Below are 14752 nucleotides of genomic sequence, written 5' to 3' on the forward strand. Positions count from 1 at the left end.
TACAGGTGACCCTCAGATAACGCGGGAGTTAGGACGGGCAACGCTCTACGTGTATAACTTAGAGTCAGCCCTCCTATGTGTGGTTCCTCCGTATCTGTAGTTCATGTAGTACTCTAGTATTTACTCTTGAAAAAATCCGCGAATGAGTGAACCCTCGTGGTTCAAACTTGTGTTGTTCAAGGGTCACCAGTATATTATAAATTGTATGCATGCATTTCTGTCCACACACATATGTAAAGCTTATTTTGTGATTATTCATACATGTGTATCTTTTTCTGCACCTTACCTTTGAGGCTGCTATTCTAATCCAGGGATTGGCAAACCATGGCAGACCTCAGTCTCAATCCAGCCCACCTCCCACTCATGTATAGTTCCCAAGCTAAGAATGTTTTTTATATTTTTAAATGATTGGGAAAAAAAACTTTTGAATAATATTTTGTGACATGTAAACATTATATAAAATTCAAGTTTCAGTGTCTATATAGTTGTATTGGCACACAGCTACGCTCATTTATTTACAGATTGTTCCTGGCTACTCTCACACTTGGATAACAGAGTTGAGTAATTGCAACAGAGAACCACCTGGACCATAAAGTCTAAATTCTTTACTATCTGGTCCTTTACTGAAAAAGTTTACTCAGCCCCCTTCTAATCCATCTTCAAATCTTCTTCTGTTCTTTCTAAATGTGAATTTTTAGTGAAGGACTCCACTGTCATAAAATATATTATTACCAAATTTTCCCCATCACATTACTGTAAACTTATTCTTTCTATAAATATATGAATATATGGACAATACTGATCACTAACATGTTTTTAATATTGGCCACTGTGGTCAGAATGTTATCTCAAATCTTTACCAGTGACACAGGCATTATTTTCTCAACACATGAGGAACTTATGTTAAAAAACGTGCCCGGGCTTCCCTGGTGGCGCAGTAGTTGAGAGTTCGCCTGCCGATGCAGGGGACGCGGGTTCGTGCCCCGGTCCGGGAAGATCCCACGTGCCGCGGAGCGGCTGGGCCCGTGAGCCATGGCCGCTGAGCCTGCGCGTCCGGAGCCTGTGCTCCGCAACGGGAGGGGCCGCAACAGTGAGAGGCCCGCGTACCGCCAAAAAAAAAAAAAAAAAAAAAAAGGCAGGGCCAAGATTCAAGCCCAGATCAACTTGTTAGGCCTCACTTCATGTTTTGTCCAATAAACCATACTGCCTTCCTGTGAAAACTAGTCACCCAATAAATAAATATCCTACTAGTATTCACCAGCCGTTAGGCTGAATTCCATATTACCAATATTTTTAAAAATAGGCTCTCTTTTAATAGACCAGCATGTTGGGCTCTTAATTAAAACAAGGCTTAGACAATAGTAGATGCTTCCATGTATTTGTCAGTGGAATTTCTATGAGCTGGTCATCTTTAAGCCAGTTTTGAAGCCTATGGAAGCAGATTAGTTTTTATATTCCTTAGGGTATGTTTATGAACCCCTTATAATTGTGTTTTTCCCTTCTGAAGAAAGAAAAGCTTCAATATGCACGCCAATCTTATGATGCAAATTTTCTTAAGGTCCTAAGGGAGAAATCGGTGTTTTGACACCAGTTCCAGGGCCCCCAGGACCTCCTGGAGCCCCAGGCCGTGCTGGCCCCCAAGGTCCACCTGGTGAGTATCCCTTTGCCACATCTGGTACATGGCATCAGATGGCACCCTGACTCTCCTAGTTATAACTCTCCCATTCTAAGGAAAGCATATAGTCACTGGCTCCAAAAAAAAAACAGTGCAGGCCAGAAGGGACAAGCCAACAGACAGGAGACTTGCTGTTGTCCTTTGAGGTTACCCAGATTATTCCTGTTAGTACTTCTGATTCGAAAACAGAATCTCTACCATTACTTAAGAGGAGTTGGAATGCAGAACAATCTGCATGGATTTTTGGTGGAGGAGCAAGGAATGTGGGCTAGTGTTTAATCAGGACAGTTCCCACAGCTTCTTCATTTGAAAACTTAGCTTCTTTGCCAACATCATCTAAAACTTAACTTTGCATTGATGGAGGGAGACATATAGTTCAAGATATCGAGAATATTTCTTTTTAGGAGTTAAATTATATTTTCAAAATTATTTGCACCTCCTAATGATTAGCTTATTGCATAGAAAGGGAGAGGAAGGTGGGGTTATTATTTCTTAATTTTCAAAAAGGTCTGGGATGACCCAGAAACAAACATTTTGTTTTAAGGCAAGATAAAGGGAAGGCGCTGATGTAAATGTATGCATGTTTTTAAGGTATCCCTGGATCCACAGGAAAATGTGATCTGGGTCTTCCTGGGCCCGATGGTGAACCAGGAATTCCAGGAATCGGATTCCCTGGGCCTCCTGGACCTAAGGGTAAATTTTAAAAAGTTTTTAAACATAAGGTTCATTGTGGATATTTATAAAATATAAATGCATATAATGAATAATATAGGAAATATCCATTAAATCCTTTAAAATGATGTTTTCCACCAGTCTTAAATGGGAAGAAAACCTTACAATAATTTTAGCGAAAAAGGGAGAATTCACATTGATTTATGCAATCTCATCGCAGTCATATTTTTTAAAGTACACAGAAAAAAACGTAAGGAAATTCACTAAAATGTAATAGTGATTCTTCTTGATTGTGGGGTTATGAGGAATTTATTCTTCTTAATAAATGCCTGTACTTTGTACATTTACACATTTCTTCACCTTATACATTTCTTTTATAATTAAAAAAAAACTGTTAAATCACAGACAGCTGATCTCCCTATATACTCCCAAATAAATTACGGAAGTTATTTTCCTTTAGGGAAAAATGCTGTTTCTCATCAAAGCGGGAAAACACTCCAAAGAAATCCAGATGCTAAGAACCCAAACAGTAACCTGAGGCTCCCTGCTGACACATACATCAAAATCCTGTCCAGGATGGCATATGAGTAATCTCAGTCCCTGGGATGTCCCATAGAACTTCAGATTTTATGATAATTTCATGTTTGTTTCAAAGTGCTTATCCAAATATAATCCATTTTTTGGTGCTTCATCTCTTACATTAATATGTCAGCAATGTTTATCACCCATCAGTTCTGCCCAAATATAGGAATATTGATCTCAATTTATGAGTATTTGATATGGAAAACATAATCACATTTCTCACATGGTCCCAAGAATGGCTTTGACTCCAGTTTCTTAGATTTCTTCCCAGTGATCTTGAAGTAATGCAACCTGGCCCATGTTTTAGCCAAGTGCTTCGTGGACCCTGCCTTGAGACATTGCATCCTAGCTTGTAACCCTATGGATTTGCCTTCTGGAAGGAGACTGTAAACTATGGGAAACAGAACTAGCATAAGGGCTTCTTGAAAGTGGAGATTCAGAATTTCCCAGTTGAACCTAATGAATCCCATGAAATAACTGTGAATTTAAAATTGGTCAAATTAGGGACTTCCCTGGTCATCCAGTGGGTAAGACTCTGTGCTTCCAATGCAGGGGGCCTGAGTTCTATCCCTTGTCAAGGAACTAGATCCCACATGCATGCCGCAACAAAGAAGCCCACATGCCACAACTATGAGCCCACATGCCACAAAGAAGATCCCACGTGCTGCAACTAAGACCCGACACAGCTAAAATAAATAAATAAATGAAATTGGTCAAGTTAGAGGCACAAAGGAACTCTCTGAACGCAGCCTTGCTCTACCAGGCTTTCCTCTTTTGAACCACAGACCAGAGAAAAAGATGTGTATTAACTCCTTTCTCAACTCTCCTATTATAAATGAGTAAAAGAGAAGTTAATGTTCAGTGGCTATTATAGAGCTTTAGGAAGTAATTCTCTTGAGCAACCCATGTTAAGAAAGGCTACCCAGGACTTCCCTGGTGGCGCAGTGATTGAGAGTCCGCCTGCCGATCCAGGGGACTCGGATTCGTACCCCGGTCCGGGAAGATCCCACATGCCGCGGAACGGCTGGGCCCGTGAGCCATGGCCGCTGAGCCTGCGCGTCCGGAGCCTGTGCTCCGCAACGGGAGAGGCCACAACAGTGAGAGTCCCGCGTACCGCAACAACAACAAAAAAAAGAAAGGCTACCTGGACGCTGGAAATGCTTTATATCTCGATCTGGGTCATGCTTGCGTAGATATATAGACACATTTAAAAATTCATTTGGCTGTACACAGTATGCAAAATACACTTTTTAAAAAGGCACCCAAATGGTCATTTGGTATCAGTGGTTTAAAGAATTGCTCAGTCAAACTTTAGTGGTGCTAAACAACAAGAGTGGAGAAGGTAATTTTTTTAACTGGGAACTAATGTAATCTGATTTGGAATTGACGTTTTTTAAGTGCTAATTTAGCGGTTGGCATTCTCATCATTTAAACTTTCATAAAAATATCTAAGAGCTACTGTTCAGAATCTTTTAAGACCTGTCTTACAACCTTTGTTATTTTTTTCTCTGTAGGAGACCAAGGTTTTCCAGGAACAAAAGGATCACCAGGCTGTCCTGGAGAAATGGGAAAGCCAGGGTTACCTGGAAAGCCAGGCCTCCCAGGAGTCAAGGTCTTTGAGAATTAAAATTCAGACTGATATTGGGGAGGGGAGGGGAGGGGCAGTCAGTCAGCCAGTTAGGATGCTCTGTGTGTAGAAATTGTCAATATATTTGTAGATGATGAAGATGCCGACATTTTGAAAAGTTTCTCTGAACCATCACTCCCCTTTAGAAAGGAGAATAGAAGGTGTAAGAAGACCAGTTTGCCTCTCTATTTCTTCCTTAATCTTCAGAAACATTGAGAGTACTTAAAATGGGAAAACTCTAGAAACAGACGTGGATATCTATGAGAAAAACTAACAAAAGGAGAGACATCTAGACTGTTTACAGAAAATTCCACAGTCTTCTTAAAAAGTGGAGGCTGTGAAGAATTACTAAGCACAGTTTTATTTAAAAAGTCAGCAACTACAATTGAAAAAGGAAAATGGATGGAATGGTGGTGACTGTACAAAAGGGACATAGAACCTCCATCACAGAGACGTTGTTTTCACGTAAATAGCCCTAAAGACAGGTCAATAGTCGATAAGGATTTGAAAGCATGATACAGTAAAACTAATGTAATTTCTGTGCTATAGGGAGAACCAGGGCTAGCCATGCCTGGAGAGCCAGGAGCACCAGGTTTGCCAGGAGAAAGAGGCAACTCTGGGGAAAAGGGAGAAAGTGGACTCCCTGGACTTCCAGGTCTCCCTGGAATTCCAGGAACTGGAGGGCTTGATGGACCACGAGGTAAAATAGCAAGTGTGATTGCTTTTCTCCACTGTGAGCTCAGCTAAAATGCTGCACGTTGAATGTGTAGGTGCTCTAGGGGTCAAGAACTCTTCTCAAACTTCGAGCTCAATAAATTGAACGTGCGAGCCTTAATTAACTTTCCGTTCAAATTTCCATTCCATTGCTGCCCTACCTTTGTTCCCTCTTTCTTCCTTCTTTCCTTTTTAATGAGTGTCCCCTCTATAAGACATATCAATGGTATTAACTCTAAGTTCGATTCAGGGGGGAAAGTTATAAGAGAATGACTGGGATAGCAATACTAGGACCCTGGGTTTTGGCACCCGATTGTATTCTTGGACTCTATTTTGCAGGGGATCCAGGGCAGCCTGGACCGCCTGGAGAAAGAGGCCCCCCAGGAAGGTGCAAAGAAAGTCTCAGTGGAGCTCAAGGACTTCCAGGCTTAAATGGATTGAAAGGGCAACAAGGTAGGGGGAGGCCCTTGAAAGCAGTCACCAGGCGGGCAGATGACATGGGACTCCTGCTTTGAGTTTTGCTGCTTAATGTGAGAACTACCCGGTAACAAGTCCTGACCACTGTTCGATGGGAAAAGTGATTTCAGAGACAAAAACCTGTTGTCACGAACTTGTTGCAGTGAATACCAACTATAGAGTAAGGGACCTGAAGTTGCTACAGTAAAATTGGTTTGTGTCTTGTATGCAAGAAAATATGAACAATGAAGATATATACAGGTGTATACTTACATATATATATATATACATATAAACTCTCAAATAACTTTTATCTTCAATACTTTCATAGGTATATTAAAGTGGTCAATGTATCCTTATTATTGAAACAGAGTGAATGTATGCAAAGGTATCTGTTCACAAGTTACAAACTAAAATACATAGTTGGTTGCTTTACAGGCAACATAAAAGAAAGGGTATGAAAGTAAATCTAAATTATGAAAGCTAGGCAGTCATGGGAAACTTACCATCTTTTTCACTCCTCTCAACCAGATCTGTGAACTGTTTCTGGGTAAAAAATCCTTTAGGACTCTCCTATTATACTTCTTATATGTTCACAAAATTTTGGCCAAGAAGTTAATTGTTGTTGTAGTGGTGCTGTTATTGTTTCTAGAAGCATCTGGTGGCTTGCTGCCACGTGAGTGGCTCTGTATGAATTCTGCCGGTTAAAGACTGCGCCACGGTCAGAAAGTGCATTCCCAAGATGTGCCTGCAGGACTAGAAAATAAATCTAAATTCTACACTATCATTACTTCATGAATCATTGAAACACAGAATGTTAACTCCAGAAGGGATCTTAGAATTTTACAAAAGGGGACCTAAATCTATCAATTAGAAAAGTCTGTGGTTTGCCCACAATCACAGAGCTAAATATTTACAGCCATAAAATATATCTGGAGTTGGTGTGGAAAGCAATCGTGCGTTCATTCATTCATTCATTCATTCATATATAGGCAGAAGAGGCGAAACGGGGCCAAAGGGAGACCCAGGTATTCCAGGCTTGGATAGGTCAGGATTTCCTGGAGAACCTGGACCACCAGGAATGCCGGGTCATCGAGGGGAGATGGGACCACCTGGTACAAAAGGATATCCAGGAAATCCGGGATTTTTAGGGCCACCAGGTACCCTTTATGTGCTTTTGTTTTTCTTCTTCTCTGTTCTTCCACATATTCCTTTTAAGGTAGCTGTGTAAACTAGAGACCCGCATAGACTTTTGACTCTAAGCTTCTCTTTCATTTAGTATAAGTTTTTCTTCTGAGTTATTTGCAAGGAGCCAGAGGGCTGGGAACTGGTGGTAGTGGGATGGTCAAATTTCACAATTACCCACAATATGACTATTTTTGCTGTGTAATCTTGTTAATATATTACTAGTGAAATACATTTGCTAGTATTTTGTTGAAATTTTTTGCATCCATATTTATAAGGGATACTTACTGGTCTGTTTTCTTGTGATGTCTTTGTCTGGTTTTGGTATCAGGGTAATGCTATCTTATTGAACAAGATGAGAAGTGTTTCCTCCTCTTGTATTTTCTAGAAGAGTTTGTGAAGAATTGATATTCTTTAAATAATTGATAGAGTTCACCAATGAAGTCACCTGGGGCTTGGGTTTTCTTTGAGAGAAGTTTTAAAATTACTAATTCAGTCTCTTTGCTTGGGTTTTCTTTGAGAGAAGTTTTAAAATTACTAATTCAGTCTCTTTGCTTCTTATAGATCTATCCAGATTTTCTATTTCTTCTTGAGTCAATTTTGGTAATCTGTGCCTCTTCTAAGAATTGGATTTTCTGGCCTGTCATTGTTCATAGTATTCCCTTATAATTCTTTTATTTCATCACTTTTTATGGTTTATATGTTTGGGAGAGAATATTTCAATAGTCTTCTCATGGCATAAGGACCTCACTGGTCTCTCCTCCAGAGAAGAGTCCAGAATAAGAACTTAATCTGCTAATTAACCTTTCATTTATATTATTGAACTGCTATCATATGCCATCACCGTTCCAGACCCTAGAGACACATTGGTGGATAAGACTCCACCTCGAACCATGGGGAACACGATAACAAACACATTTAAGAACTAAGTTCATCTAGCGACAAATGCTATGAAGAAAGTAAAATAAGGGAATATAACAAAGTTATTGATCAAGGGTTGGGACGAGGGAATGCTCCAAACCTTCAGCATATTTTCTCCTCATCCACAAGTGTGATTTGCTACCAACTTCCACATCCACGATGTAAAAAAAGACCATTTACTGACCCATCCCTAGACAAGTGTGATTATTTTCCTGTATACAGAAACCATTTTTTCAACACTCTTTCTCTCTTTCTAAGTATAATTCATTTTATTTTACGGAGTATTTCGCTTTTCTCATTCTTTACAGCATGTGCTGCCTTGTGTTAATTTGTTTCCATAGGTGAAAAAGGAATGATTGGGATGATGGGGGTTCCCGGAAACATTGGCCCTCCGGGGCCTCCTGGGAAGCCAGGCACCCTGGGACAGAGGGGTAAGTGATAGAATATCTTTCCAGCTATCAGGAGGCATGAACAATGTTCATTTAATTAGCAGAAAAATAAATTATATTTTATTCTTTGAGGAGAAAGTAGTTCTGAGAAAACCTTATATTTGATTTTGCAGTTTTCTGTATTCCTTTGTCCCTTTTGAATAGTCATATTTTCTCCCTACAGGCTTAGACAACTACCCTCATGTGGCTGCCTGTTTGGGGGCAACTATTTATCCAGTTCTCAGCCCTGTTAACCTTTTTTGGTTTATCTGTCTTGTTTTGTTTTATGGTAAAAGCACTGTTAACTTCTGAATCCTCATGAACTTTTAAAGAATTAAGGAACTGATGTTGTTACGTCTGTCTCTTAGGGAGCTTTGGAATTCCAGGAGTAAAAGGCGAGAGAGGAGCCCCAGGTGCCAAAGGGGAACAAGGAGATAAAGGAACTCCAGGGCCTCCTGGAATATTACGCTTAGTCGGGGACAAAGGGGAACCAGGACTCAAAGGTACAAACGTTCTTACGTTTAGAATCGGAACATCAGAGCTGATTCTGGGACTAAGAAATTATCCAGGAAAATCCCTTTAGTTGACATAAGAGAACAATGAGGACCAGGGTTTAATTTCCCGCCCAAGCTCACAAAGTCAGTTGGTGACCAAGCTGGACTAGAACTGGGTTTTGTGTGCCTTGAACAGTAATATGTTGCCTCCTTAAATCGTAACTTTTTATTTCCAAGTTAATTCTGCATTTTGGTCTGCTGTCTTTAAATTTTCACTAGCCAATCTTTAAATTCTAAGCCTCAAAGCCCCCTTTTGCCAAGTATGGTGAAAATTAAACCTTTAGAAAATTCCACATAAAAAACTTCCCTGGCTGGAGTAGAAAACTCCACCCCAAATTCAACTCTATTCTGTCAGCTGCTAGGGTGAATTTTTCTGATTGCATCTAAAAACTGCTTCTTATACTCAGAATCCTTTGGAGAATAATTACTAAAGAGAAAATATGTTTTGATTACAAATCAGTGCCTTAAAAATGCTGTTATTTGGACTTCCCTGGTGGCGCAGTGGTTGAGAGGCCGCCTGCTGATGCAGGGGACACGAGTTCGTGCCCCGGTCCAGGAAGATCCCACATGCCGCGGAGCGGCTGGGCCCGTGAGCCATGGCCGCTGAGCCTGCGCGTCCGGAGCCTGTGCTCCGCAACGGGAGAGGCCACAACAGTGAGAGGCCCGCGTACTGCAAAAAACAAACAAGCAAACAAAAAAAACAAAACAATGCTGTTATTTGTTGGCTATAGCTGTTAAGCTCAAATTCAAACCCATTCAAATTATTTCAAGTTATTTAAGCACTTTGTATGACAGGCTTTTTTATATGATCAATACAGCCAATATCAAATCAAAATTTAAGGTTTGCCTTGCGGTCTTCCTGATCCAGTCTAACCCCAAGTAACTTTAATAAAACAAAAGATTTCTGGGTAAAATTAAATGTTTGCAGATCAAACTTCTATAGCAGGGAAGAATAAAAGAAAAATGTGTTTGTAGTTGCAAAACCATATCAAGTTTTGAATAATTTGTAATCAACTTTGAGAAGTTAGATTGTAAGATTTGCTTTAAAAATTCTGGATAGAGTTCTGTAGACCAGGCTGGCAAGACTGAATAGCTGTCTTTCCCAGAATTAGGAGGGACTTCACAGAGGTGACATTGGAGCAGGGTTCTGGAGAGTGATTGAATCCAGCTAATTGCTAACTTAAAAAAGGATAATCAGGGACTTCCCTGGTGGTCCAGTGGTTAAGAATCCAATCTGCCTTCCAACACAGGGGATGCAGGTTTGATCCCTGGTCGGGGAACTAAGATCCCATATGCCGAGTGGCAACTAAGCCCACGTGCCACAACTAGAGAGAAGCCCATGAGCCGCAACGAAGATCCCGCGTGCCGCAGCTAAAACCCAATGCAGCCAAATAAATAAATAAGTAAATATTTTTTTTTAAATAAATAAAAATAAAATAGCCATTCTGGCCTTTTGCTATTCCTCAAATGGGCCAAACTTTAAAAATAAATAAATAAAAGGATAATCATTGGGAAAAGAATCAGATTTTTTTCTATAAAGGAAAATTAGCAAGTAAAGGACTTTTGGGTAGTCCCCCTTTAATCTGCTGTCAAAGGGATGGTTTAGTTCTGGGTGCAAACAGAAGACTGCATTACATTTTTAACAATAGAATAGAAAGTAGTATGAATTTTATAAAATTCTGCTAGAACTGGTCTAAGCCAAGATGTAAAAAAAAAAAAATACTGGCACAAGTGTCCAGTCTTCATAAACTGTCAGACACCACTTCACTGGATTATTCTAGATGATTTAGTGTTGCAAACATTTTAAAAAAAAATATGAATAGCATATCTGTGCCTACAGAAACTAAAATTTGACTCTAACATCATGAATGCACAATGGGTACTAATTTACACTTAAAGAATTGCTTCTGTAAAATATATAGGGACACATGCTATTTTTATGCTTCTAGCAAAGTACAAGGTGCATGGAAGCTGTCCTACATGTTTCCTTTTGGCTTTTCAAACCCACAACCAAGGAGCAGAGATAGAACCACCACCACAACAAAAGATCATACTATCTAGGCCTCTCTAATTTCTATATGATTCATTTTTCGCCTGAGTTTCTGACTTAAAGACTCCACTGCAAATGTGGAAGAGCTATTGAAGGTATGAAAAGCAAAGTCGTCCTCTCCTCAAGGAGTCTGCATGGAAGATTTAGACATATGTACAAAAAGGTAAAGAATAATACAAAAGAACTGTTATGCTATTTTGCAAAGACCTGTGAAGCCCTTCCCACATGCAGGTACTGTTCCAAGCTTTACAAATATTGACTCACTTAATTCTCACAACAACCCTAGGAGTAGGTTATTGCTGTCATCCCATTTTATAGATGGGAAATGGAAAGGTCACATTACTCAGTGTCACTCTGATAGGAAGTGCAGAGATGGACCTCACACTGATGTTGGTGGTTCCAAAGTCCATACTCAGCCTTCTCACTGTGCTGCCAGCTGGGTACCACTGGCAGTGAGCCTTGTGGGACATGAGCAAAGCAGAAAACACCTGAACCAGGGTGGTCAAAGAAGCCTCCGTGAGCACAGGGAATTATATTCAGTATCCTGTAATAAACTACAATGGAAAATAATATGAAAAAGAGCTTATACATGTATAACTGAATCACTTTGCTGTACAGCAGAAATAACACAGCATTGTAAGTCAACTATACTTCAATAAAATAAATTTTAAAACAGAGAAGCCTCCACGAAGAAGCATTTAAATTATGAGTAGGTTTCAGATGAGCAAGGGATACTCTTGGCTTAAAATCTTTCCAGGTCTCCCCTTGATTTAAGAATTCAGGTTTCTGGGTTTCCCTGGTGGCGCAGTGGTTGAGAGTCCGCCTGCCGATGCAGGGGACACGGGTTCGTGCCCCGGTCCGGGAAGATCCCACGTGCCGTGAAGCGGCTGGGCCTGTGAGCCATGGCCGCTGAGCCTGCGCGTCCGGAGCCTGTGCTTCCCAACGAGAGAGGCCACAACAGTGACAGGCCCGCATACCGCAAAAAAAAAAAAAAAAAAAAAAAAAAAGAATTCAGGTTTCTTTGACTGGCATCCAGGTTTCTTTATCACTTGCCCTTTGCCTACTTCTCCAGCCACATGACCTTTATTTACTTAGCAATTATTTTTTAGTACCTATGACTAGACATTTTTACTATGTCCTGAAGACACAGAGGTGAACAAAGCAGAGGTAGTATTCTGGTCATGAGGAAACTTACAGCTTAATAAGGGAAAGAAACAATAATGTCTCTGTAAACAATTTATATCCAGGGCCAGGTAGTAAATATCTTAGGCTTTGTGGACCACATATGACACCTGTTGCATATTCTTCTTTTGTGTGTGTTTGTCTGTTTACAGCCCATTAAAAATAGGAAAAGCATCCTTAGCTCTCCAGCCATGCAACATCAAGCCAAATTTGGCCCACAGGTGGTTGTTTGCCACCCCTTAAAAACCAAAGCAAATGAATAAACTAAGTGATCTATATTTTTAGGTTATGATAAAGGATATAAATGGAAAAAAACCAAAAGTTACAAAAGAAAATATTCTGACTCCCTGCTACTCACCACTCCTTTGCACATGTTATTTTCTTGCCTAAGAATTCTGTCCCACTCCATGCTTTCTCCATCTAGCTAGCTCCCACTTGCTCTTCAACACTGAGCTTATAAATATCCCCACTTTGGGCTACCCTGGTGGCGCAGTGGTTGAGAGTCCGCCTGCTGATGCAGGGGATGCGGGTTCGTGCCCCGGTCTGGGAAGATCCCACATGCCGCGGAGCGGCTGGGCCCGTGAGCCACGGCTGCTGAGCCTGTGCGTCCGGAGCCTGTGCTCCGCAACGGGAGAGGCCACAGCAGTGAGAGGCCCCCGTACCGCAAAAAAAAAAAATCCCCTCTTTTTAAGGAACCTCCGTACTGTTCTCCACAGTGGCTGTACCAATTTCCATTCCCAGCAACAGTGCAAGAGGGTTCCCTCTTCTCTATACCCTCTCCAGCATTTACTGTTTGTAGATTTTTTGATGATGGCCATTCTGACTGGTGTGAGGTGATACCTCATTGCAGTTTTGATTTGCATTTCTCTAATAATTAGTGATGTAGGAATAGAAACGGAGAGGTAGAGAATGGACGTGTGGACACAGTCGGGGAAGGGGAGGGTGGGATGAATTGGGAGATTAGGTTTGACATAAATACACTACCATGTGTAAAACAGATAGCTAGTGGGAACCTGCTGTATAGCACAGGGAGCCCAGCTCAGTGCTCTGTGATGACCTAGATGGGTGGGATGGGGGGCGAGGTCCAGGCGGGAGGGGATATATGTATACCTATAGCTGATTCACTTCACTATACAGCAGAAACTAACACAATATTGTAAAGCAATCACACTACAATTTAAAAAAAAATCCCCTCTTCTCAAAATTCTTCCCTGTAGCCTATTGTGCCCAACTCTGTTACAGAAACTATCTCACTGGGTGGTCATTTTTTGCTTTGCTGTCTCCCCAGTTAAACACTAAAAACTTGGGAAAAGAGAACTTGATTTTTCTATGTCTCCAACACTTAGAACAAGACCTGTCTATTAATTAGGTACTCAACGCGTATGTGAATGAATGAATATGTAAGCAGGGAAACAGCCAAGGGAAGTGAATCTGCTCGAGAAAAGGCACAGGCTGCAGCCGTGGATAGATTGTAGAATGTTTCAAGGGCCAGTGAAAGGAGTCTGTCATTTACTCTGTAGGCAAAAGAGATGCAATGAATATTTTTGAGCAGGAGAATGTGATCAAAGCCATGTTTTAGGGAAGGGAGGATGGTGTTGTGGGAAACTTATGAGACTTCTAGCCTGCAGAACTGGATTCAAGTCCCAGCATTACCACTAACTGATGGTGTGACTCTATATTATTTCATTGACTTCTTAAAGAGTCTCAATTTTCTCATCCCTACACCCTATCTGGAAAGGCTCAAGAATACACTGAGGTTGCCTGAAGATTAAATAAGATAAATAAAAGAAAATAGTGTCTTCCATAAACCAGTTACTTAATAAATGATAGTTGTAATAAATGGATTAAGAATGAAATAGTCCAGACAAGAATAGTAGTAGATAATCCTCTGTCATTATTTTAAAAAAAAAAAGCAGCTGTATTTAGGCCACTAGTTCTTAAAATGGTGGTTCAAAGTGTAAATGTTATGAAAATTGCTAGAGTTCTTTGAGAACTAACTCATGCCAGGCACTGTGCTAATGCTTTTCATGTATTACCTCTTTTAATCTTCTTTTTAAATAAAATATAAGCCCAAATCTGCCCGTACTCTTAACAAATATGCTATGTTGTATTTCAATAATAGCTCAAAAATTTTAATCAGGACATGGATAAGCCTGATAAAATTCTAATCTGTATTTTTAATGCATAGTTTTTAACTTTAGGACTTGCAGGGAAGCCTGGTGAGAAAGGAAACAGAGGCATTCCAGGGTTACCAGGTTTCAAAGGACTCCAAGGGCCACCTGGACCACCAGGATCACCAGGTATAGCTGATTCTCTAATAGAAATATCAGGTGTTGAGTTTTCCTAGATCTAAATGTAACAAAAATGTGTTTCTAGAATATGAATTCTGCCCCAACAGAAATTTGCTTCTTATAATTTAACCAAATTATATTTCTTATAATTTAACCAAACTGTAGTCAGCCTGTATTAACTAAAAAATGTTAACCTACATGAAGTTCTGCTTTGCACTCAAAATTTTATTTTGAAATAGCTGATATGTATTCTAAACTATAATTTATTACAACCTCATATACCCTAGAAGAAAGTAAGATAATGCTTTAGAGGTTTTCAAATTTGCCTCTTTCTATTTTAAACAAGTTATTGAGTTTGCAAAGTAATTTTTTAAACAAATAATGTAGCCCCTTATTCCCCGTGACCACATCTGTG

At 40.2% G+C, this 14752-nt stretch overlaps 1 protein-coding gene across 1 annotated transcript in view; it reads left to right on the forward strand.

The window, feature by feature from the left end:
* COL4A3 (collagen type IV alpha 3 chain) overlaps window positions 1-14752 on the forward strand; it is a 132983-nt gene that overhangs the window by 96542 nt on the left and 21689 nt on the right. The window contains exons 27-35 of the mRNA XM_065880996.1: window positions 1559-1651; window positions 2267-2368; window positions 4444-4541; window positions 5106-5256; window positions 5610-5723; window positions 6719-6886; window positions 8174-8263; window positions 8629-8763; window positions 14248-14346. Of these exons, the coding sequence (XP_065737068.1) occupies window positions 1559-1651; window positions 2267-2368; window positions 4444-4541; window positions 5106-5256; window positions 5610-5723; window positions 6719-6886; window positions 8174-8263; window positions 8629-8763; window positions 14248-14346 (1050 nt within the window). The remainder of the gene's footprint in view (window positions 1-1558; window positions 1652-2266; window positions 2369-4443; window positions 4542-5105; window positions 5257-5609; window positions 5724-6718; window positions 6887-8173; window positions 8264-8628; window positions 8764-14247; window positions 14347-14752) is intronic.

The sequence above is a fragment of the Phocoena phocoena genome, chromosome 7 (assembly GCF_963924675.1).
Source record: "Phocoena phocoena chromosome 7, mPhoPho1.1, whole genome shotgun sequence".
NCBI lineage: Eukaryota > Metazoa > Chordata > Mammalia > Artiodactyla > Phocoenidae > Phocoena > Phocoena phocoena.